This window comes from Bos indicus, chromosome 5, assembly GCF_029378745.1.
Source record: "Bos indicus isolate NIAB-ARS_2022 breed Sahiwal x Tharparkar chromosome 5, NIAB-ARS_B.indTharparkar_mat_pri_1.0, whole genome shotgun sequence".
Taxonomy (NCBI): domain Eukaryota; kingdom Metazoa; phylum Chordata; class Mammalia; order Artiodactyla; family Bovidae; genus Bos; species Bos indicus.
Window position 1 is genome coordinate 47,542,450 of NC_091764.1, and position 23,677 is coordinate 47,566,126.

Here is a 23,677-nt window from a genome sequence, read left to right on the forward strand (position 1 = left end):
GAAACAATGACCTACACCAAGTAATGTGGAGACCTAACTCATCTACTGACTTCTCGGGGTGGCCACGTGGCCAAAGAGAAGACAGTACACCAAAGCTAGGCAGGCAACATTGAGTAGGAGCCCTCGCTTCTGTATCAGTAGCCTCATTTCAGCCTGTTGTTACCTACGGGTGGGGCTGGAGGTGCCATTGCCAATAGGGGCTGCCTGATCTCCAATAAGAAGTTCTTAGTTCATTTCTGTAAGATATATTGAAGGTTGCCTGATAAGTCCCATCTTTAGAGCCCTATTCAGTGGAAAGTTTCTGCTTAAAAATGTAGTTTGCAGTAAGCAGATGTTAGAGCTCTTCAGTGTGCCTCCAAACTGCCAGGGGTGGTATTTGCTTAAATAAACTCAATGGCTTAAGTACTTAAATTGGATTTGTTATGTGCATTGTAAATGTCACTTGCGAAGCATTTTCCCAGACTTTCATGGTGCAGTCAGTACCTCCATTCTCCAGCCTTTGGCTATGCCCTGAAGAGACTGTATTTTGACTGAGCAGAAGGAGAAATGTGCTTCATGTTGAGCAGCCAAACCTTCCTCTTACTCGATGGCTTAATTGTTTCTGAAAATTGTCACTGCCGCAGGCAACGATCATGTCGGGGAGCACGATGAGTTTGAATCACGAGGCCCCTTCATCTCGCAGTCAGCTGGGGCGACAGGCCAGCTTCCAGGAACGGAGCAGCTCCCGGCCACACTATAGCCAGACCACTCGCAGCAACACTCTGCCCTCAGATGTGGGCAGAAAATCTGTCACCCTGAGAAAAATGAAGCAGGAAATAAAGGAGATCATGTCCCCAACTCCTGTGGAGCTGCACAAGGTCAGGAAACTCTCTTCTCTTCCCTTGGGGGTCATGTTTCATAGCCATTCTGCTCAGCATGAGTGCCCTGATTTGAGCATGATCATGACACTCCACTGTGGGATCAGCCGAGGAAAAAAGCCAGAGCTTAAGGGCAGATCATCAGAGACCGATGGTTCTCAAAATATGATCTTTGAGAGGTGATCTCATAAAACAGAGAACATTGGCTTTCAAGTAGTGAATTGATCACAGATGTATTTATGGCCAAAATCTTCCTGCAGAAGCTTGAGGTTCTAGTGTCAAGTGGAGCTTCGATGAGTTGATCTGTTATTTCAACTTGATTGGAAGGGGAAAACATTTTCTAAATGCTGTATACTCCTAGCTACACTGATGTTGGAAGGATTAATCATCAATTACAGATTTCTCAGTAGATGGTTATGTTATTCACGGAGTGTAAACTTCTCTTGAGACATAATTTAGATGTCCTTGGTCAGGACAAGATAAGGCCTGGCTATGTTTCATCTCTGCTAAGGCGGTTGCCTCACTTTGCTTCATGGATGAAAACTCACAGTTGCAAACAAAGCTGAGTTCAAGTTGCTGGCAGAGTTTAAACAAGGCAGGGGTAGGTGACAGTACCTGTGGAGCCCAGGGCCAACGAAATCAATGGAAGGGAGGTTTCTCTGGTTTTCTTTTGTAGAACTTGCTTTTTGTTGCAGTTAATACATACGGAGGTATAGTTAGTAACTGTCTCACTCCATTCTTCTTACAGAGAAGATCTGTAGTTAGTAATCTGTTAACTAGAGATAAGTTATTTGTCTTACCCAGAAGAGCAAATAAATGTCAGGTTAAGAAGGGGTAACAGGCCAACTACTCTCCTTTTCCTCTAAAGACTTTAGTCTCCCTCAGTTCAGTTTAGGCGCTCAGTCGTGTCCAACTCTTTGCAACCCCATGAATTGCAGCATGCCAGGCCTCCCTGTCCACCACCAACTCATCTCCTTACCCACCTATTAAAAGTAGCTATTTTGCTGCTGACAAAGGATATGGTGAAAGAAAGGATTGTGTGGGAGGTTGGATTCTGAATTCCTGTTCCAATCCTACGTTCATTCTTTCATTACTCATTGATTCATTCATTCAGTATGTAGATTGTGCATTTATTTACTTAAAGAATGTATTGTAAGTCTCCAAGGAGCACATTGTCTACTGGGAAGACAGTCCAGGAAACAGTGGGAAGATAATGGGATTAGCACAATGACAGACACAAGACTAGACTGTCTTTGGAGATGGGGGCACCCTAACCCACTTAGGGCTTCTCTGGTGGCTCAAACAGTACAGAATCTGCCTGCAGTGCAAGAGACCCAGATTCGATTCCTGGGTTGGGAAGATCCCCTGAAGAAGGAAATGGCAGCCCACTCCAGTAGTCTTGCCTGGAGAATTCCACAGACGGGGGAACCGTATGGGTTACAGTCCTTGGGGTCGCAGAGTCAGACACAACTGAGTGACTGACACTAACCCACTACAGAGGAATGGGAAATGCTTCCTAGATGTAGGTGTTGACTCTGCAGGAAGGTGGAAGATGGGAAAGCATTCCAAAGCACAGAAAGAAACATATACAGAAGGATGTCGAAGATTGCAGTGTACTGAGAGAGTGCAAATATGCCAGCATATTAAGAGACATTACAGACTTTACAGAAAAGTCAAGACATTTCTGATATTTTAGGGTGGGGACCCAGCTTTAGCCTATTGCCACAAGTTAGTTTATCCAGTTACCCTGAATTGATGTGTCTGTCTGGTAAACATCAGGCTTCACCACCTGTCACATATCCTAATTGGCTAATTGACAAACACCATTAGGAGGCTGTAAGGACTCCCTTGGTGATTAAATTGCAGACGCTGCATAGTCACTGCTAATTCTGCTGCACCGTGAGGAGGGCTGGCCCCTCCTGATTCTCTCAGTTATTTAGGAACACTGCCTTCCCGTCTTCTCTAAAAGTCTGCTGCCCAGGAAAACAAGTGTTCTGGGTAACTCACCTTCCTTCAACACCAAAGGGAAAGGGTAACAATGAATGCCTGCTATGTGTTGTATTTTTGCTCTTTTTTAGCCCCTCACACAATAGCATGTCTTAGCATTTATTTTTCCCCATCTACAGGATAGGGAAGGGCTTCCTAGGTGGCTCAGTGGTAAAGAACCCTCCTGCCAATGAAGAAGATTCAATCCCTGGGTCAGGAAGATCCCCTGGAGGAGGAAATGACAATCCAGTCTAGAATTCTTGCCTGGAGAATCCCCATGAATAAAGGGCCCTGGCAGGCTACAGTCTATGGGGCTGCAAAAGAGTCAGACATGGCTGAGTGATTAAACAACAGGATAGAGAAATAGCAAGTGTAGAAGAGAGTCGTTTTTCCTTCTGGAGTGAAGCAGTCTCTTCAAAGGAAGATTCCTTGGCAGCCCAGCAATGCAAAAGGCTTGTCTCCCCATCCCTCCTATACTGAAAGCAGTCAGCAAAGATCATGACGGTAAATTGGCTATGCAAGTTGTTATAGCTGACGTTTTTAAAAGTGTGCTGAAAATAGATCTCTCTTTAAAGGCATCATGCACTTAGCACCGTGAGTGGCAGTGGCTGGGCTGGTTGGAACATTTGTGTGGCAGTGTGTGAACGGAGAGACCGCAGATCACAGACTATGCTAGACCCGCTTGACCTAGCAAACGGGCTGCTTCTTTTCTCCTTCACTTTACTCATTTCCCTCTATAGTGGCACTAAGCGCATTTCCCATGTGGCTTCACTCTTCTTCCAAATTGGTGCCAAACAAAATAAGGTGCTCAGAACTAGATGGTGTCCTGGGCATTATAAAACACCCAAAATGAGCTTGTGACGTGAAAATGTGGCAGAGGAGCCTGCAGCCTGACGGTATGGAATTGTGGGAATGGTGGATGCTCCCATCTCAGGCACCTTTGTGTGTGTGAATTCAGTGACCCTGATAGTCCATTCAACGTTTGCTGCTAAACCCACACTCCAGTTTCGAAACACTTAAAAGGAGAAATGGTGATTAGAAGAGTCACTTTACTCAGAGCAGAGACTGGTAATTGTATTTGTGTCTTGATTGTGGGCACCCTTTGAACAAAGATTACCTGACACCATGAAAAAGCAAGTGCCTTGTTGATTGAATTGAATTATCTTCCCGTTGGGGTGCTTGGACTGTAGCCCGCCAGGCTCCTCTGTCCATGGGATTTCCCCAGGCAAGAATACTGGAGTCCATTGCCATTTCCTTCTCCAGGGGATCTTCCCGACCCAGGAATCGAACCTGCATCTCCTACATTGACAGGCAGATTCTTTACCTCTGAGCCACCAGGGAAGCCCAGGGTGCTATTAGCCTGGACTAAACCTTCATAGAAGTAGGAAAAGGTACTCTTTGGGGGGTGGTATGGAGATGGGGCCAGAGAAAGAGAAAAACATCCCTTCCTCAAGTTGAAAATAACCCGAAGTCAGACTGCATGCATGGCTTGCCGAGCGGAATGAAGGCTGATTCTCATTGAGCCCCTTGGGTGGACTTTTCTCCACTGACCTAGTGGAGAAATTTCTAAGGGGCTGCAGAGACCAGAGTAAAGAGGCTGGGTAGGGTCAATAGCACCCCATTCTGAAAACACGTGGTGTTATTTTCCAGTTGCCATCTTTCTCGGGGCTGTGTGCCTCTTGGTGAAAGCTGTCTCCATGAGAACAAGTTGTGGATCTGTCTGTCCAAGCCAGTACCTTCAAACTCTTACTGTCACTAGAAGCTGCATCAAGAGGATAGGAATGAATGGGCCAGTATCCATCCCCATTCCTGGGGAGAACAGGAGAACACAAAGGCCACACCATCTCCTGATGATGGGTTACTAGCATCATCCTCATACAAAAAGAATAAAGTGTGGGCTTAATCTTCCAATTTCTTGAGTTTCAACAGACTCTTTATCATCTGCCCCTCATTTTCCACCCAGTCCTCCTTGCCAATCCCTTGTCTTCCTTCAGACCTTCCGAAAATGCTGAGCTCAGGTGAGAGGCTACATTTTTTTTTTTAATTTCACACCATCTACTGTGTCCAAGGGTCTGCCATCTCCTAACAAGTCTTCTGTCCTTCATTCCTGAAGCCCAAAGACTAGTTATCCTTCCTGACACTTGAGAGTAAACACAGAACACAGCCTCACTTCCCCTTTCGGCCCTGTGGTTGGAGGAGGACGTTGGAGCTGGAGTGATGATGTGATACTTAGACTGGGGGGGAGGGACAGTGAGGGCGTCACGGGGAAGTGATGCTGGTGTGTCTCAGACGTTTTTGGCTAAGACGTTATCCAAAATACACCTTACCTCACAACTCAGTACACACATACACTCACACTTATATATTGGGTTGGCCAAAAAGTTCATTTGGGTTTTTCTGTAAGATCTGATGTAAAAATTCAACAAACTTTTTGGTCACCCTAATACGTATTGAATAAATGAATCCAAAAATTGACTTGTTTTGTTTCTTTTCAAATGCTGTCATATTAAGCTGATTTCAAGACTTATATTAGAGACTATAGCCTTAGAGAAAAATTTGGCATGTGAACCTCTGATGACATTTACCATCATCACATGGGGTGCCTGTTAAAATGTGGGTTCCTAAGCCCAACCCAGACTTACCTGGTCAGCATTTTCTGGGAGTTGAGGCAAAAAAACAACATTTTAACAACCCCTTAGTGGAATCTTTTGCACCTGAAGATTGGGAATCACTCCTGTAGGTTTTGCTAGCAGGAGGTGGTTATTTTGTGTCAGGGAGATCGAAGGCAACAGCTGAGTGGCTGAGCAAACAGGAAATGAGTTTGCATTGTTAACCCTGGAGCTTCTAAATTTTATCTTTAAAATTAATTCTGCTTTGTATCACTATTTTAGCTTATCATAGATTTTTTTCTCTTTGCAGATAAGGAGCTTGTGATCTTAGCTGCATTTCATTGATAACCCCTCTTTTCCTTCTGAAGCTTAAATATTCTTTAGTGTCTGCTTAATATATTTCTGAGATAAATTCTAGTTTCACTTCTCTTTGCATATTTTAAGGAAAAAATCTTTTTTCTGTAGATTCACATTCAGAGCATTTGGACTTAAAAAAAATCATTTCCTTTTGTCCTGTCATTTGTGTTTTTCAATAAGATTGTATTCCTTTATTGTATGCAACTGTTTTGTTTTTTACAGAAAATTTTTTAAAATTATTTTCCAGAATCTTCTGCTATTTATAGCTGCGGATGGCTCGACTCTTGAACATTTGAGTCACTCACAAGGAACCCCTTTATTCTTATAGCTACATTTGCTGCCATCAGCTTTTCTCTCAGCCAAGTTCACTTTGCAATTTCAATATATTGGAATGTGTTGAGAGTGTACTTTTGTTCGTCTTTGTATGATAAAGTTGTTTTACTTCTTGGAAGTAGTGTCATTTTGGGTGTTTAGTGCCCACGTCTTTTTCAATATTCTCAAGTCAGGCTGAACCCTAGGAGGAAATATGAAATGGAAATACATATCTTATTTTCAATGTGACTCTTCACCAAATATTTGCAGTTGGTCCTCAAGATTAAATGAACTGTCAGGCCAAGGTTTGGCCACAACCTGCCAGTCATGAGTCACGTCACTTTTCTGAACCTCAGTTTGCTCACTTACCAAGAAAGGGGCTGGATCTCTCATTATCGCGAGAGAGTTCACAAATAGCATTTCCCAGGTGAAGTCACCTTCAATCTTATCTCAGGTCTGCAGTGACAGAAACCCAGGAAATGGGAGCTCCTCAGAATCCTAGCCTTAAGGATGATTCAGGCAGCCGTTTTAGAGTCTCCACAGATGGAGTTGTACACTGGAATAACACCCTCTTTACAAAGAGAAATGGATGTGTATCACGTCAGTGTGACAAGCATATTCTCTCCCTGTAAAACCAGGGGCAGCTAACAATCAATGTGGAATTGTAGAATAAGGGTTGGAATTTAGGTTGTACATTTTATGTGAGCAATGACATCCAGCCCTGACAGCCCTTAAAATGGATTTTTTCCATCAGCTTCCTTTGTCTGTAATTCTAAGACATATTTCTCAAAAATGTAAAAAACAAAATTATATACAAATGATTGGCTCGTGTGGAAAAAAAAAAAAGTTTTTTAGCTCAGGATAAAACAGTGGGATAAAAACATTTGTGCAAAGGGAAGATAAAGAAAATAATATATATGTATCAGTCCAAGGAGGGGGAGAAAAAGAATGTCAGAATAAGATTTCCTAGTTAAAATGAAAGCTGCTCAATGACTTACAGTGAAATACAAGCAAAGCCTTTGAGCTTATCTCCTCTAAGGGACAGAGCTCTATTTGCATCCTATCTCTTCTCATCAAGTTGCCGTCCTCTTTTACAGAGGCTGAGCTCTGAGCCATAGAAATGCTAAGTTAAACAGAGGTGCGGTACCTTAGACTCAGATGACCCTTAGGCGGGCTTGTTAGGCAGTGTTCCAGTGTGCCTGATTTCCCAGTCTTTGATCCCTCATTTCTGTCAAGGACCCACCACCATCCCTCTTCAGAAATGCTAATAACTTCCCTTAAGTCTAGCCCTGGCCTGGGGATCATTCTTCCTCTTCCGATGGCTTTGCTTGTCTCTGTGGTGATCAAATGCGTTTATTAATAGATTGTATTCTGTTATCTACGGAATGTTCACTTACAAATGAGGAGACTCCCTGAGGGTCACTGTGTTTCTCTCCAGGTCCTTGGAAAGAAGCCTGCTGAAGCTCTCCGTCCAACATCCTTCTGCTCCATTGCATGTCTATTGAGGTCTGGCAGGGCTGCAGTGAGGATCACACGATAGTGGTTTAGCCTAGAGCTGCTCTCTTTCTTCCCCGTAGATGAAGCACAAAGTTCGTTCTTTTTCGAGGACCTTTGTAGTGCCGAACCACAGCCTTCCTCTGAATAAGGAACTCACACCAGCACTGTTAGTGCTCAGTGCAGGGAAAGTTTGGTAGGTTGTAACTTGGCCAACAAAGGTCCATCTACTCAAAGCTATGGTTTTTCCAGGAGTCATGTATGGATGTGAGTTCAGTTCAGTTCAGTCGCTCAGTAGTGTCCGACTCTTTGCGACCCCCTGAACCGCAGAACGCCAGGCCTTCCTGTCCATCACCAACTTCCAGAGTTTACCCAAACTCATGTCCACCAAGTCGGTGATGCCATCCAGCCATCTCATCCTCTGTCGTCCCCTTCTCCTCCTGCCCTCAATCTTTCCCAGCATCAGGGTCTTTTCAAATGAGTCAGCTCTTCGCATGAGGTGGCCAAAGTATTGGAGTTTCAGCTTCAACATCAGTCCTTCCAATGTATACCCAGGACTGATCTCCTTTAGAATGGACTGGTTGGATCTCCTTGCAGTCCAAGGGACTCTCAAGAGTCTTCCCCAACACCACGGTTCAAAAGCATCAATTCTTCGGCGCTCAGCTTTCTTTATAGTCCAACTCTCACATCCATACATGACTACTGGAAAAACCATAGCCTTGACTAGATGGGTCTTTGCCAACAAAGTAATGTCTCTGCTTTTTAACATGCTGTCTAGGTTGGTCATAATTTTCCTTCCAAGGAGTAAGCGTCTTTTAATTTCATGGCTGCAGTCACCATCTGCAGTGATTTTGGAACCCCAAAAAATAAAGTCTGTCACTGTTTCCCCATCTATTTCCCATGAAGTGATGGGACCGGATGCCATGATCTTTGTTTTCTGAATGTTGAGTTTTAAGCCAACTTTTTCACTCTCCTCTTTCACCTTCATCAAGAGGCTCTTAAGTTCTTCTTCACTTTCTGCCATAAGGGTGGTGTCATCTGCATATCTGAGGTTATTGAGATTTCTCCTGGCAATCTTGATTCCAGCCTGTGCTTCTTCCAGCCCAGCGTTTCTCATGATGTACTCAGCATATAAGTTAAATAAGCAGGGTGACAATACACAGCCTTGACGTACTCCTTTTCCTATTTGGAACCAGTCTGTTGTTCCATGTCCAGTTCTAACCGTTCCTTCCTGACCTACATACAGGTTTCTCAAGAGGCAGGTCAGGTAACTGGCATTCCCATCTCTTGAAGAATTTTCCACAGTTTATTGTGATCCACACAGTCAAAGGCTTTGGCATAGTCAATAAAGCAGAAATAGATGTTTTTCTGGAATTCTCTTGCTTTTTCTATGATCCAGCGGATGTTGGCAATTTGATCTCTGGTTCCTCTGCCTTTTCTAAAACCAGCTTGAACATCTGGAAGTTCATGGTTCACATATTGCTGAAGCCTGGCTTGGAGAATTTTGAGCATTACTTTACTAGCGTGTGAGATGAGTGCAACTGTGCAGTAGTTTGAGCATTCTTTGGCATTGACTTTCTTTGGGATTGGAGTGAAAACTGACCTTTTCCAGTCCTGTGGCCACTGCTGAGAGTTGGACTATAAAGAAAGCTGAGTGCTGAAGAATTGATGCTTTTGAACCATGGTGTTGGAGAATACTCTTGAGGGTCCCTTGGACTGCAAGGATATCCAACCAGTCCATCCTAAGGGAAATCAGTCCTGAATATTCACTGGAAGCACTGATGCTGAAGCTGAAACTCCAATACTTTGGCCACCTGATGCGAAGAGCTGACTCATTGGAAAAGACCCAGATGCTGGGAAAGATTGAAGGCAGGAGAAGAAGGGCATGACAGAGGATGAGATGGTTGGATGGCATTACCAACTCAATGGACATAAGTTTGAGTAGACTCTGGGAGTTGGTGACAGACAGGGAAGCCTGGTGTGCTGCAGTCCATGGGGTCTCAAACAGTGGGACACGACTGAGCGACTGAGCTGAACTGAATGAGTTGCTTTTTAGATGCACTTAAGGATGGGGGTTGATTGCCAGTGGAGCCAGCCCTGTGATTAGAAGTTTGGCGGTTTCAGTCCCACCACCGACCTCCAGGGAGGGTTTGCAGGTGAAATCAATCACCAATGGCCAGTGGCTTAAACAGTCATTCCTCTGTAGTGAAGCTTCTGTAAAGCCCCCAAAAGGATGGGTCTCCAGGAGCTTCCAGGTTGGTAACCACATGGGATGTGGGGACGGGGTTGGGGAGGGTTGCGATCAGAGCCTGAAGGGAACATAGAGGTTTCGCAACCTTTCCACAAAACCTTCCCCAAAGTATCTCTTCCATCTGGCGTTCCTGAATTATACCATTTTATAATAAACTGGTGATCTGGTAAGTTTTGTGAGCCACTCTGGTAAATTACTCAAACCCAAGGAGGAGGCTGCTGGAACCTCTGAGATACAGCCGGTTGGGCAAAGGTATGAGGGACGACCTGGGTCTGAAGACCATTGTCTGAAATGGTGGGGTAGGGGTCGGGTAATGTTGTAGGATGGAACCCTTAACCTGTGGGATCTGACATGGCCTCCATGTGGATAATTTCAGAATTAAGTTGAACTGGAGGACACCCATCTAATGTTGCAGAGTTGTTTGGTGGTGTGGGGAACCCCCTACCCTCAACATACACAGAGACATTTTGCCCACATGGGTCTGTAGGTTATGGAGGTTGGTGAGCTGCTGGTGGAACTGGGAACTTGAGTTGAGAGCTGGAGGGGAGCCAAGCCAGAGTGCACCTAGGAGCCAGAGAGCAGGGGCGGCTGTGGGGAGGGCCAGCAGACCATCCTGAGTTGACAGGCTGGAACGGTCTTTGGTCAAGCTTGGCTGACTTGGTGCTGGCTGGGCAAGTGGGAAGGCCCAGGCGCAGAGCTGATGGTAACCAGCTGGAAAATCCATACTTGATTATTTTCTTCCAGCCCCACTGGTAGTATAGGATTGTCCTCAAAGTCGATTCATGCCTTGAATTGTCAAGTTTAAAGGAACAGGGCTACCCCAGTGGTGTCTGGAAGAATAAACTCAAGTACCCGGTGGTGTGTGGGCAAACTGGAACCGTCTCTGATAAGCAGGTATTGGTTTGGTCCTTAAGGGCCATCAAGCAAAGGGCTGACCACAGGGAGGCTGGCTGCCAGGGCATAGGGACTGCTTCTGGGGTGGCTATCACTCACCATGACATGGTCAAGACACTAGACACACTTGCCCTTAAAATCCAAGTGCAGAGACCTGGCTCTGCTGCTAAGGCTTTTCACGGGACTCAAAACGGAAAACACAAGGACTACGTTTCTTTGCCTCAAGGACATTATTCAGACCTGTGGATGAACTTGCTTAGAAATACCAATGAAAGCTCAACTTGAATTATGGTGAAGTCCTGCACCTCCTTTTAAGGCTTCTGTTCTCAGGAGGGATAGAGGCAGTTGCAGCATGTGTTAACAAGTGGTTACAATTGCAGTGAGTTTTGTAGAACTGTATCCTTACCCAGAGTGTTGTTTCAAGAGGCTCCTTGGCCCTTTTGGAACAGAAAAATCTAGCTTTGTATTCATAATCCAGATTCCCCCAAGGTAGCCTGGCACAGAATAGAGACCTTACAAGAAAAATCTTGATTTTCTTGGGTGAGGGTGGAGCACGAAGAGCTGGAGCGGAAAGAGCTGGAGCAGCTGGGAGCAGTTTGCACAGATGCTGGGGGAAAACACAGAAGAGCTCTGATGAAAAGAAATACAGCAGATGTGATAAACTATTCATCTTTAGTTTGTTGGGCCGTTGGAAATGGATAAAAACTGCCTGACCAGCTAGGAGAGTAAGGAAAAAAAAAAATCATGATTCAGTGGAAGGAACACAGCAGATGAGGTCAGATACTCTAATACTGAAATCCTCAGGCTTACTGTATTCCACCTGGACAAGTCCATTCGTCAAGTTCAAAGGTCAGTGTCCTCGTTAGTGGGAAAGGCATGCTTCTGCCACACAGAGTTGCTGGGAGATCAAAGCAATCATATACCGGAAAGTGCCTGGTTAAGGGGTTTATCTGTGGGGGGCGGGAAATGCAACTCAAACCTTGGAATTCTTAGAATTATTTTTGAACAGGAAATACATCAGAGGTAAGCACTACCCGTCTGCAGCTAAGCAGGAGAGCAGCAGCCACATGGCACAATTTATTGCAGCTGATTTTGAGACCAGCCAGCAGTGTGTCCTATTTGTGTGAAAATTATTGATTCCTGGAGTCTTACCTCTGTATCATTTTAAAGCTTCATTTTGTTGTTTTGCTACTTCTAAGAGAATCATAGAACTGGCTATTAAAATTCAGTCTCCTCTAACCTTAGGAAATCTTTCTAGAGAAACAGATTACTTTCAGATTTAAACCATATATTAGTCTCTCATCCTGAGGAGTTTGCCATAGAGATACATCAAGTCTAAGGTTCCGGAGAGCCAAGCCTCTTAGCCAGCAACTGTGGCTTTACAGTTAATGAGCTAATCTGCTAACCTGGCACTAGTCGGCATCCATTTCTACCGTTGTGGTTAGTGTATCCCCACTGCCTGGTGTTGGCAGTGTTTCGTGACACTTACCCTTTTACCCCTTCTGGGTTCAATAACTGTGGGGTAAACACCCAAGACTCACAGGCCAGGTGAGCAATGAAGAACTTTACTATTATTCTAGGTCTGCAACAAATGTTCCCCCTTGCAGGGATTCCAGTTCACTGTGTTGAGAAACATGTCTCAGAGCTAAGACAGAAGTGGGCTTCCTAATGTCCACTGCAAACATAGGCTTTGTGACTCATATTCAGATATGACTGAAGAGTGTGGCGAGGCTTGCAGAGAAAACGCCAGCCCACGTAGCAACCAGCCAGAGGGTCCACAGGACTGCTGTCCAAGCCTATGCTTAATTACTAATGCAACAGAGATAACTAAGATGTGCCACCATCCCCCGTAGGTGTGCTGCTTGTCCGGGGAGAGAACATGACTCGGAACAAAAGTGGAAAGGGAGAAGAAGGGCGAGAAATCCCACAGACAGAGCCAAAGAGGGGTGCAAAAGCTGGGACCTGGGGTAGAGACATTTCATACACTAGTAAACAGAGTCCCAAGAGTAACAGACTGTCACCAAGCATGTTAGCTGTTTGTCACCTCCGCCCCCTCCTCCTTTGCACCCATCTCCCCCGATTCCTCCCCTTCCTACCTTCAATGAAAGAACATGAGGACGAAAGGGCCTAGAAATAAACCTGAGTGTTTCCTCCAGTCGAGGCAGGAAGTATCCATGGTGAGTCCATGAGGTGCCTGTGTGCTCAGTGGCTTCAGTTGTGTCGGACTCTGGGCGATCCCATGGACTGTAGCCTACCAGGCTCTTCTGTCCATGGGATTCTCCAGGAAGGAATACTGGAGTGGGTTGCCATGCCCTCCTCCAGGGGATCTTCCCTACAAAGGGATTGAACCCCCATCTCCTGCATTGTAGGTGGATTGTCTATTGCTGAGCCACCAGGAAGCTCGAGTCTATGATCAGTTCAGTTCAGTTGCGGTCGTGGCCGACTCTTTGTGACCCCATAGACTGCAGCACGCCAGGCTTCCCTGTCCATCACCAACTCCTGGAGCTTGCTCAAACTCCATTGTTTGAGTTTGCTCAAACTCAATGGACCTCATGTCCACTGAGTCAGTGATGCCATCCAACCATCTCATCCTCTGTCGTCCCCTTCTCCTCATGGTCTCAATCTTTCCCAGCATCGGGGTCTTTTCCAGTGAGTCAGTTCTTCACAAAACGTGGCCAAAGTAGTGGAGTTTCAGCTTCAGCATCAGTTCTTCCAATGAATATTCAGGACTTATTTCTTTTAGGATTGACTGGTTTGACCTCCTTGCAGTCCAAGGGACTCTCAAGAGTCTTCTCCAACACCACAGTTCAAAAGCATCAATTCTTTGACACTCAGCTTTCTTTATGGTCCAACTCTCACATCCATACATGATTACTCAGAAAAAAACCATAGATTGGACTATACAAACCTTTGTCAACAAAATAATGTCTCTGCTTTTAAATATCTGTCTAGGTTTGTCATAGCTTTTCTTCCAAGGAGTGTCTTTTAATTTCATGGCTGCAGTCACCATCTGCAGTGATTTTGGAGCCCCCCAAAATAAAGTCTGTCACTGTTTCCATTGTTTCTCCATCTATTTGTCATGAAGTGATGGGATTGGATGCCATGATCTTCATTTTTTGAATGTTGAGTTTTAAGCCAGCTTTTTCATTCTCTTTCACCTTCATCGAGCGACTCTTTAGTTCTTCTTTGCTTTCTGCCATAAGGGTGGTGTCATCTGCATATCTGAGGTTGTTGATATTTCTCGTGGCAATCGATACCAGCTTGTGCTTCAGCCAGCCAGCATTTTGCATGATGTACTCTGCATATAAGTTAAATAAGCAGGGTGACAATATACAGCCTTGACGTACTCTTTCTCAATTTGGAACCAGCCTGTTGTTCCATGCCTGGTGTTCTAACTGTTGCTTCTATTAGTCTGTGATATCTTGTGCCAAAAAGCAGAGAAGTTATCAGAGCAAGTGGGTCATATAATGATATCAACATGACATCAACATGAAGGACTCCACTTGGCCAAAAATGAGGAAACTTGAGCTTGCAAAAGAATGTTGCTGTTTGTAACACATTATATATAAAAGGACCCATAGATTCATATCGGAGAAGGCAATGGCACCCCACTCCAGTACTCTTGCCTGGAAAATCCCATGGACGGAGGAGCCTGGTAGGCTGCAATCCATGGGGTCGCTAAGAGTCGGACACAACTGAGCGACTTCACTTTCACTTTTCAGTTTCATGCATTGGAGAAGGAAACGGCAACCCACTCCAGTGTTCTTGCCTGGAGAATCCCAGGGACAGGGGAGCCTGGTAGGCTACCATCTATGGGGTCGCACAGAGTCAGACACGACTGAAGTGACTTAGCATAGCATAGCATAGCATAGATTCATACTGATAATGTACTTTTAAAAGGTCATTCCCCTCCCCACTGGAAAAAACCTCCTTGGGACACCACTGGAAATATTTAGTCCACTAATTCCCTATTTTAAAAATGAAAGGAAAGAACTGGCATTCATTTTGCCTTTCTTGTACAAACTGTATGATCTACTCCACAAACTTGGTAGAAAAAGTAGCATCCAGTTTGCTTTTTAATCTACTCACACAAGTCCCACAGCCTTATTAGCAAGAAGTCCTGCATCTCAAGTTGGAGAACCCTACATTCCACCCTGGAGCTTCCCAGATGGTGCTCATAATAAAGAACCCGCCTACCAATGCAGGAGACATAAGAGACGCAGGTTCAATCCCTGAATGGGGAAGATCCACTGGAGGAGGGCATGGCAACCCACTCCAGTATTCTTGCCTGGAGAATCCCGTGGTCAGAGGAGCCTGGTGGGCTACGGTCCATGAGGGTGCAAAGAGTCAGACACGACTGAAGCGATTTAGCACACACATCCCACCCTACTCCCTGTACAAGACTGGGGCTTCCTCATCTCAAAGGGACGGCAGACAGACCTGGCTCCAATGTCATAGGTGCTCTCCCTCTCATGACCACATGATGTCACTGTGGAGCTTTGTCCTGCCCAGTCCCAGCCACCCTGCAGCTTTGTGCCTTGCTCATTTCCAGCATGGCCCTGGGGCCATGGAGGCAGGGCGTGGCCTGACCCTCAGAATTAAATTCCTCTCCATTCACACACACAGCACATCATGGCCAGTTCTGACTAGTTTCCAAACTCAACCACATGGTGTGTCAGAACCAGTCACTTCATCTATTCAACAAAATACTAGCTCTACAATGTAGCAGGTACCATTTAAGGAGTTTGGGATATATCAGTAAACAAAACAAGGATCCTTGCCCCCCTCAAGGAACTTGCAGGGTGAACATCTCCCACATCTCCCCTCAGGCCTTTATCTGAGTCCAGGTTACCAACAAAAACATAACCTCCCCTCCTGATGACTTTGGCTTTGGGTGAGGGGATGTTCTCTCATTCATGGATCATTCTCTCCCCATGGATCATCTGACCCACTCCTGTATTCTTGCCTGGGTAATGGCACAGACAGAGGAGCCTCGTGGACTACAGTCCTTGGGGTCACAAGAGTCAGGACACGACTTGGCAACTGAGCACGCATGCATCATTAAGGTACGTGTCAAATGTGGGGACTGGACTTTGCTAATACACGCACCTCTTTATAGTCAGGTAGGATTTTCTCATTGTATAAGTGAGTGCCACAAAAGTGATCCTTCCACTAATATCAGGTCTTAAAACTTCACATACACTACTTCAGTTAAAATTGTGTTTCTTACCCATCTAGCACATCGTAAAGTCCAGGTGAACCTACATTGTGCTGGGTACTATTTGAAGGGCTGAGGATATAGCAGTGAAAAAAAGATATAGCAATAAAGCACACCCATCATGAGTCTACCATCCAGTGATGATATCTGACTTGACCCTAACAATCCTGCAAGATGGGTAAGAAACACAATTTTAAATGAAGTGGTATTAGTCCCCTCATTTCCTTTTCAGAACATGTACTAGCCCCTCTGGTGTGTGAAGTACCACGGAGAGCAAATTTCAGTGTGCTTAGAACTTGGCAGACAGCAGTTCAGAGTGGGGTTCAAGACTGCATTTTCACACCATTCTGAGAGATGGCGATGCATCTGTTCAGGACCAACCACCCTTTAACTGGCAAGACAGGGCTGTTTTTCTTTCTCATAAAGCAAAGATGTAACAAAATTCTGGCCCCTTTCCTTCTAGTGTATTGTGGGAAATAGGCAGGTGGGGTGAGATGTTGGTATACCCTATTTCATAGGACCTAAGATACCCCTGCCTATAAAACATGGCCTAATTTCAGAGAACTGAAAACATGAAGGAAAAAAAAACAACCAGTACATCTTAGAATCTATGAAATAAGGCACTTGAGTGGCATTAGAATATAACAGTTGAGTGGCTGGAGTCAGACAGACGTGCCCCCACTATTCAGTACCTCTGTGACTGTGGGCGAGCTTGAATTTCCTCACCTCCAATATGGCAGAAACCACCGAGACTGCCTGGTGATTAGACTTGACCCAGCCAGCATGATATTTTAGTTCTCTGCCCAGTGACATAAAAATCCACAAATGACCACTTTGCATTTCCTTCAACATTCCATACCTCTCTGAAGTGAAATAACTGGGTATAGAAGAAGAATACTCTCCTGCTTGGAGAGTACTAATCTTCACATTTTGCCCTATATAGTTCTAAATTGTTTTACTCCTTTGCAAGAATGTATTTCGGGTATGATGTGTGTTAAAAGAAATATACATTTTAAAATGTGCTCAGTCGCTCAGGCGTGCCAAATTCTTTGCATTCCCATAGACTGTAGCCCACCTGACTGTTCTGTTCATGAAATTTTTCAGACGAGAATCCTGCGGTGGGTTGCCATTTCCTCTTCCAGGGCATTTTAAAATAATCAAGAGTTAAAAAGCAAACCCCAATCATTGCTTGATATGTGCATTGGTTGTTGCAGAGGGTGTGCAGCAAACCTTACTAAAAAAAGCCATCACATTGTTAAATGAGTGTGACTTGCTGAGCACATTGGCTGGTGTCCAGCACAGTGGGTCTCAGTGGACATGACACATGAATGTGTTTCCCTCTGGAAGGCAACCTCTTCTCTCTCTGCCCCCCTCTCACTGCTGTTTCTCAGCACTTGGAACTGTGCTCAGAACATGGAAAGACTCAGTACACATTTGATGAACTTGTGACCCTCAGACTATCTCTTGTGGGTGGTCAGAAGGAGGCCTGGGGGGTGGGGAAAGCTTTAGCTGGTGGCACTGGCCTTAATGCAGGGGGAACAGGCTGAGGCCCAGAGCTGAGAAGGGTGAACGGCTGGAATTGCGAAACCAGACCCAAGGAAGGAATGAGGGAGCTACTCAAGCCGGGCCCCAGGGGAGGGTGTTCCTTAAAGGAGTACTTCTAGGTCTTCTAAGACTTCTTAAAGCTCAACATTCAGAAAACGAAGCTCATGGCATCCGGTCCCATCACTTCATGGGAAATAGATGGGGAAACAGTGGAAACAGTGTCAGACTCTATTTTTCTGGGCTCCAAAATCACTGCAGATGGTGACTGCAGTCATGAAATTAAAAGATGCTTACTCCTTGGAAGCAAAGTTATGACCAACCTAGATAGCATATTCAAAAGCAGAGACAGTACTTTGCCAACAAAGGTTCGTCTAGTCAAGGCTATGGTTTTTCCTGTGGTCATGTATGGATGTGAGAGTTGGACTGTGAAGAAGGCCGAGCGCCGAAGAATTGATGCTTTTGAATGTGGTGTTGGAGAAGACTCTTGAAAGTCCCTTGGACTGCAAGGAGATCCAACTAGTCCATTCTGAAGGAGATCAGCCCTGGGTGTTCTTTGGAAGGACTGATGCTGAAGCTGAAACTCCAGTACTTTGGCCACCTCATGCAAAGAGTTGACTCATTGGAAAAGACTCTGATGCTAGGAGGAATTGGGGGCAAGAGGAGAAGGGGACGACAGAGGATGAGATGGCTGGATGGCATCACTCATCATTCACTGAGTCTCAGTGAACTCCGGGAGTTGGTGATGGACAGGGAGGCCTGGCGTGCTGTGATTCATGGGGTCGCAAAGAGTCGGACACGACTGAGCAACTGATCTGATCTGATTTGATATTGTACTGGTGTTTTTCTGACTTACTTCACTCTGTATAATAGGCTCCAGTTTCATCCACCTCATTAGAACTGATTCAAATGTATTCTTTTTAATGGCTGAGGAATACTCCATTGTGTATATGTACCACAGCTTTCTTATCCATTCATCTGCTGATGGACATCTAGGTTGCTTCCCTGTCCTGGCTATTGTAAACAGTGCTGCGATGAACATTGGGGTACACGTGTCTCTTTCAATTCTGGTTTCCTCGGTGTGTATGCCCAGCAGTGGGATTGCTGGGTCATATGGCAGTTCTAGTTTTCAGTTTTTTAAGGAATCTCCACACTGTTCTCCATAGTGGCTGTACTAGTTTGCATTCCCACCAACAGTGTAAGAGGGTTCCTTTTTCTCTGCACCCTCTCTAGCATTTATGGTTTGTAGACTTTTGGATCGCAGCCATTCTGACTGGCATGAGATAGTACCTCATTGTGGTTTTGATTTGCATTTCTCTGATAATGAGTGATGTTGAGCATCTTTTCATGTGTTTGCTAGCCATCTGTATGTCTTCTTTGGAGAAATGTCTGTTTAGTTCTTTGACCCATTTTTTGATTGGGTCATTTATTTTTCTGGAATTGAGCTGCATGAGCTGCTTGTATATTTTTGAGATTAATTCTTTGTCAGTTGCTTCATTTGCCATTATTTTCTCCCATTCTGAAGGCTGTCTTTTCACCTTGCTTATAGTTTCCTTCATTGTGCAAAAGCTTTTAAGTTTAATTAAGTCCCATTTATTTTTGCTTTTATTTCCATTACTCTGGGAGGTGGGTCATAGAGGATCCTGCTGTGATTTATGTTAGAGAGTGTTTTGCCTATGTTTTCTTCCCAAGCTTGTTTTAACTATTTTTGGTCTTTTGTGTTTCCATACAAATTAAAAATTTTTTCTTCTAGTTCTGTGAAAAAATGCCATTGGTAATGTGATAAGAATCATATTAAATTGGTAGATTGCCTTGGGTACTGTGGTCATTTTCACAATATTGATTCCTCCAAGCCAAGAACATGGTATATCTTTTCATCTATTTGTGTCCTCCTCAGTTTCTTTGATCAGTGTCTTGTAGTTTTCAGAGTACAGGTTTTTTGCCTCCATGGGTAAGTTTATTCTTAGGTATTTTATTCCTTTTTGATGTGATGGTAAATGGGATTGTTTCCTTAATATCTCTTTCTGATAGTTCATTGTTAGTATACAAAAATAAAACAGATTTCCGAATGTTAATTTTGAATCCTACAATTTTATCAAAGTCATTGATGAGCTCTTGTACTTTTCTAATGTCATTTTTAGGATTTTTCTATGTATATCACATGCAAACAGTGAGTTTTACTTTTTCCTTTCCAATTGGGATTCCCTTTGTTTTTCTTCTCTGACTGCTAGGACTTCCAAAACTATGTTGAATAAAAGTGGCAAGAGTAGGCATCCTTGTTTTGTTCCCGTTCTCAGAGGGAATGCTGTTAGCTTTTCACCATTGAATATGATGTTAGCCATGGGTTTGTCATATATTGCTTTTATTATGTTGAGGTAGGGTCCATCTATGCCCATTTTTGAAGACTTTAAAAATCATAAATGGATGTTGAATTTTATTTCTTTTTAAAGTTTTGTAAGTTTTTTTCTTTGAATGTTGAATTTTTATCAATTTTTATAAAAATTTTTATCAAAAGTGTTTCTGTGCCTGCTGAGATGATCATATGCTTTTTATCCTTTGTTAATGTAATGTCACACTGATTGATTTGTGGATACTGAAAAATCCTTCCATCCCTGGGATAAATCCCACTTGATCATGGTGTATGATCCTTTTAGTGTATTGAGTTTGCCAATATTTTGTTGATAATTTTTTGCATCTATGTTCACCAGTGATATCTGCCTGTATTTTTCTTTTTTTGTGATATCTTTGTCTGGTTTTGGTATCAGGGTGATGGTGGCCTCACAGAATGTGTTTGGAATTGTTTCTTCCTCTGTAATTTTTTGGAATAGTTTCAGAAGAATAGGTGTTAACTATTCTTCAAATGTCTGTTATTAATTCCTTCTAGTGTATTTTTCATTCATACATGTATACTTCATCTGCTGGGTTGTTCTTTGTATTTTCTAGTTGTTTATTGAAAACTTCTAACTTCTCACTCTGTGCATCTATTCTGCTCCCAAGTTCTTTGATCATCTTTAAGATCATTACTCTGAACTCTTTCTCAGATAGATCATCTTTCTCCACTTCATTTAGTTCTTCTCCTGGAATTTTATTCCTTGATCTAAAACACAATCTTCTGCCACCTCATTTTGTCTCAGTTGCTGTTTGTATTTTTATGTCTATTGCAGATTAGTTATATTTCTCAACCTTAGACAAGTGGCCCTCTGTAGGAGACGTCCTATGCGTCCCAGCCGTGTACTCCCCTTTCATCACTGAAGCTAAATGCTCTAGGGGTTCCCCCTAAGAGGGCTCCAAGGGTCCTTCTTTGTGGTGGGCTGATCATGCAGGCAGTCTAGTAGGCTTGGTTGGTTGACATGCCCTGCCCTATGCAGATGCTGCTCGTACTGTTTAGTTGGGCCAGGTTACCAGTTGGTTGATTGTGCAACCCTGGGAGGCCTTGGAGGTGGTGCTGGCTCACTGGTGGGCAGATACAGGGTCCCAAAGACTTGGGCTGTTGCCCACCTACTGACAGGTGAAGTCAGGTCCTGGGGTTAGTGCTGGACTACTAGTAGGCAGAGCTGGTTCCTAGAGTCTGGCCGGAGGGCCCAGGGGCCTCAGAGCTCATTTCAGATCAGTGATTTAGGGGGTCAGAAGGAGGGTGGGGAGTTTCCCAATACAGCTATGAAGTTCGTGGTATCCAGAAGGGTGCATTGGCCTGCTAGTGGGCAGGGCCAGGGCTCAGCTGGCACCGGGGTAGGGTCCAGCTTGCGTTGTGGGATCATAGTTTTCGGGCTTCTGGTGTCTGTCCCCTGGTGGGTGAGGCTCATCTGGAGGCCTGTGCAGGCTTCCTGAAGAGAAAGCCTAAGCCTGTCCACTGGTGAGTGGACCTGGGTCTTGGCTCTCCAGTGGCAAGGCCCCTGTCTTGGGGTGAGTCCAGAGGTGGCTTTGGGCCTTAAGAAGTTAGGCAGCCTGCCTGCTAATGGGCAGGGCTGTGTCCCTGCCCAGGTCATTGTTCGCCCTGAAGCATCCCAGTCTGGGGGCTTCCCAGGTGGCACTAGTGGTAAAGAATCCACCTGCCAACACAAGACACAGGAGACATGGGTTTGATCCCTGGATCGGGAAGATCTGGAGGAGGAAATGGCAACCCACTTCAGTGTTCTTGCCTGGAAAATCCCATGGAGAGAGGAACCTGGAGGCTACAGTCCATCCAGTTGCAAAGAATTGGACATGACTGAGTGGCCAAGCATGCACTTGCCCCAGCCCTGGAGCCTATAGTCTGTGGGTGAGGCCAGGTCTTGGTGCTAATGATTCAGTACAGCAGCCACCAGGAGTGTTCACGTGGCTGAATATTCCTCAGTATGTCTGCCATCCATGTCCATGTACCCAGGGTAAGCCAAGCTCCCGCCTCTCCAGGAAACTTTTCAAGACCAGCAGGCAGGTCTGGCTTAGCCTTCTGTCAAATGGATGCTTTTGTTCTGGGTCTTGGTATGCATGGGATTTTGTGTGCACCCTTGGTGTGCATGAGATTTTTGTGTGCATCAGAGTGAAGTCTATGTTCCCCCCAATCCTGTGGGGCTCCTGCAGTTAAGCCCCACTGGGTTTCAAAGCCAAATGTTCTGGGGGCTTATCCTTCTGATGCTGGACCTTGGGCTGGGGAGCCAGACTGTGGGGCTCAGAATGCTCACTCCGGTAGAACCTCTGCAGTATAATTATTCTCCAGTTTGTGGGTTGCCCACCCAGGGGGGATGGGATTTGATTATATCACCAGTCCACCCTACCCGCCAAGCCCTCATCTCATTGTGGTTCCTTTGCCTTTAGTTGTAGGTATTTCCTGGTATGTTCTAGTTCGTCGATGGTTGTTCCCCAGATAGGTGTGATTTTGGTGTGCTCGTGAGAGGAAGTGAGCTCAGGGTCTTTCTACTCTGCTATCTTGGCCTCTCTCCCTTTCACAATATTTTTTGCCTACAGTACTGAAGCACTGATTAGAATACCAGAGAAGATACAATGATGGGCTTCCTGGCTCTTGCTTAGAGGCAGAGGATATGCTGAGCGCTGTACCCAGCACAGCGCCAGGCATGGTGAGCAGGAAGGAAAGGTCTTTGGCTTAGTCCTAATATCCAGCTGCAAAGGGCTAACTCTGGCTTCTCCCAACACCTGGGGTTGCTCCAGAACAGAGACAAGAACATGCCCCTGAGAAATTCTCACCTGTATACACCTGATGATTCCAAGTTTTAAAAAAAAAATCTCTCCAGCATGTCTCCTCCTTTTCCAGTTCTGAGTGGGACTTTGGAAATTCCAAGGATGTTCTTGAAGAATAGAAAAATCTTCACAATTGGGGGTGTGTGTGTGTGTGTGTGTGTGTGCTATGCTCAGTCATGGCTGCTGCTTTGCGACCCCATGGACTGTACCCTGCCAGGCTCCTCTGTCCATGTGGTTTTCCAGGCAATAGAGTGGGTTGCCATTTCCTCCTCTGAGGACCTTCCTGACTCAGGGATTGAACCCAAGTCTCCTGCATTGGCAGGTGGATTCTTTACCACTAGTGCCAAGACTGGGGGGTGGGGGGAGCTGCCTAATCTATTATGTTACTGAAATTAGTTTGAAAAGATGCTTCGTCCTCAACCTACCTAAATACCGCCCCCCGCCGCCCCCGTCTCACATTCTCTCACCTTCCAGGTGACCCTGTACAAGGGCTCTGACATGGAGGACTTCGGATTCAGTGTAGCAGATGGCTTGCTGGAGAAAGGAGTCTATGTCAAAAATATTCGCCCAGCTGGGCCAGGAGATCTTGGTGGGCTAAAGCCCTACGATAGGCTCTTACAGGTAAGACCTCAGATGAAATTTTATCTAACTCTTTAAAGTCTTATTTGACCAGTGCTCACACATCCTCCTTTGCCTCAAGACCAGATCAGAGGCCCTCCTAGAGAGCATAGACACTTTTTCCCTTAGTAGAATTTACCAGTTACTGAAACAGCGTGTTTCCCTGAATACATTCCCCGGCAGATTCTAACTTGAGAATAGGCATGTGTGCGTGCTGTTGCTTCATGTCAGTCTCTTTGCAACCCTGTGGACTACAGCGCACCAGGCTCCTCTGTCCATGGGATCCTCCAGGCAAGAAAACTGGGGTGGACTGCCATGCTAGCACCTTATCCTCCCATTTCCCATTTTGCAGTGTTTGATATCT

At 45.0% G+C, this 23,677-nt stretch overlaps 1 protein-coding gene across 10 annotated transcripts in view; it reads left to right on the forward strand.

Moving 5' to 3' along the window:
• The window catches only part of GRIP1 (glutamate receptor interacting protein 1), a 502,117-nt gene that overhangs the window by 475,483 nt on the left and 2,957 nt on the right, over window positions 1-23,677 (forward strand). For all 10 annotated transcript variants that reach the window (XM_070789346.1, XM_070789345.1, XM_070789349.1 and 7 more), the window contains 2 exons: window positions 624-857; window positions 23,170-23,316. In XM_070789346.1, coding sequence (XP_070645447.1) covers window positions 624-857; window positions 23,170-23,316 — 381 coding nt within the window. The remainder of the gene's footprint in view (window positions 1-623; window positions 858-23,169; window positions 23,317-23,677) is intronic.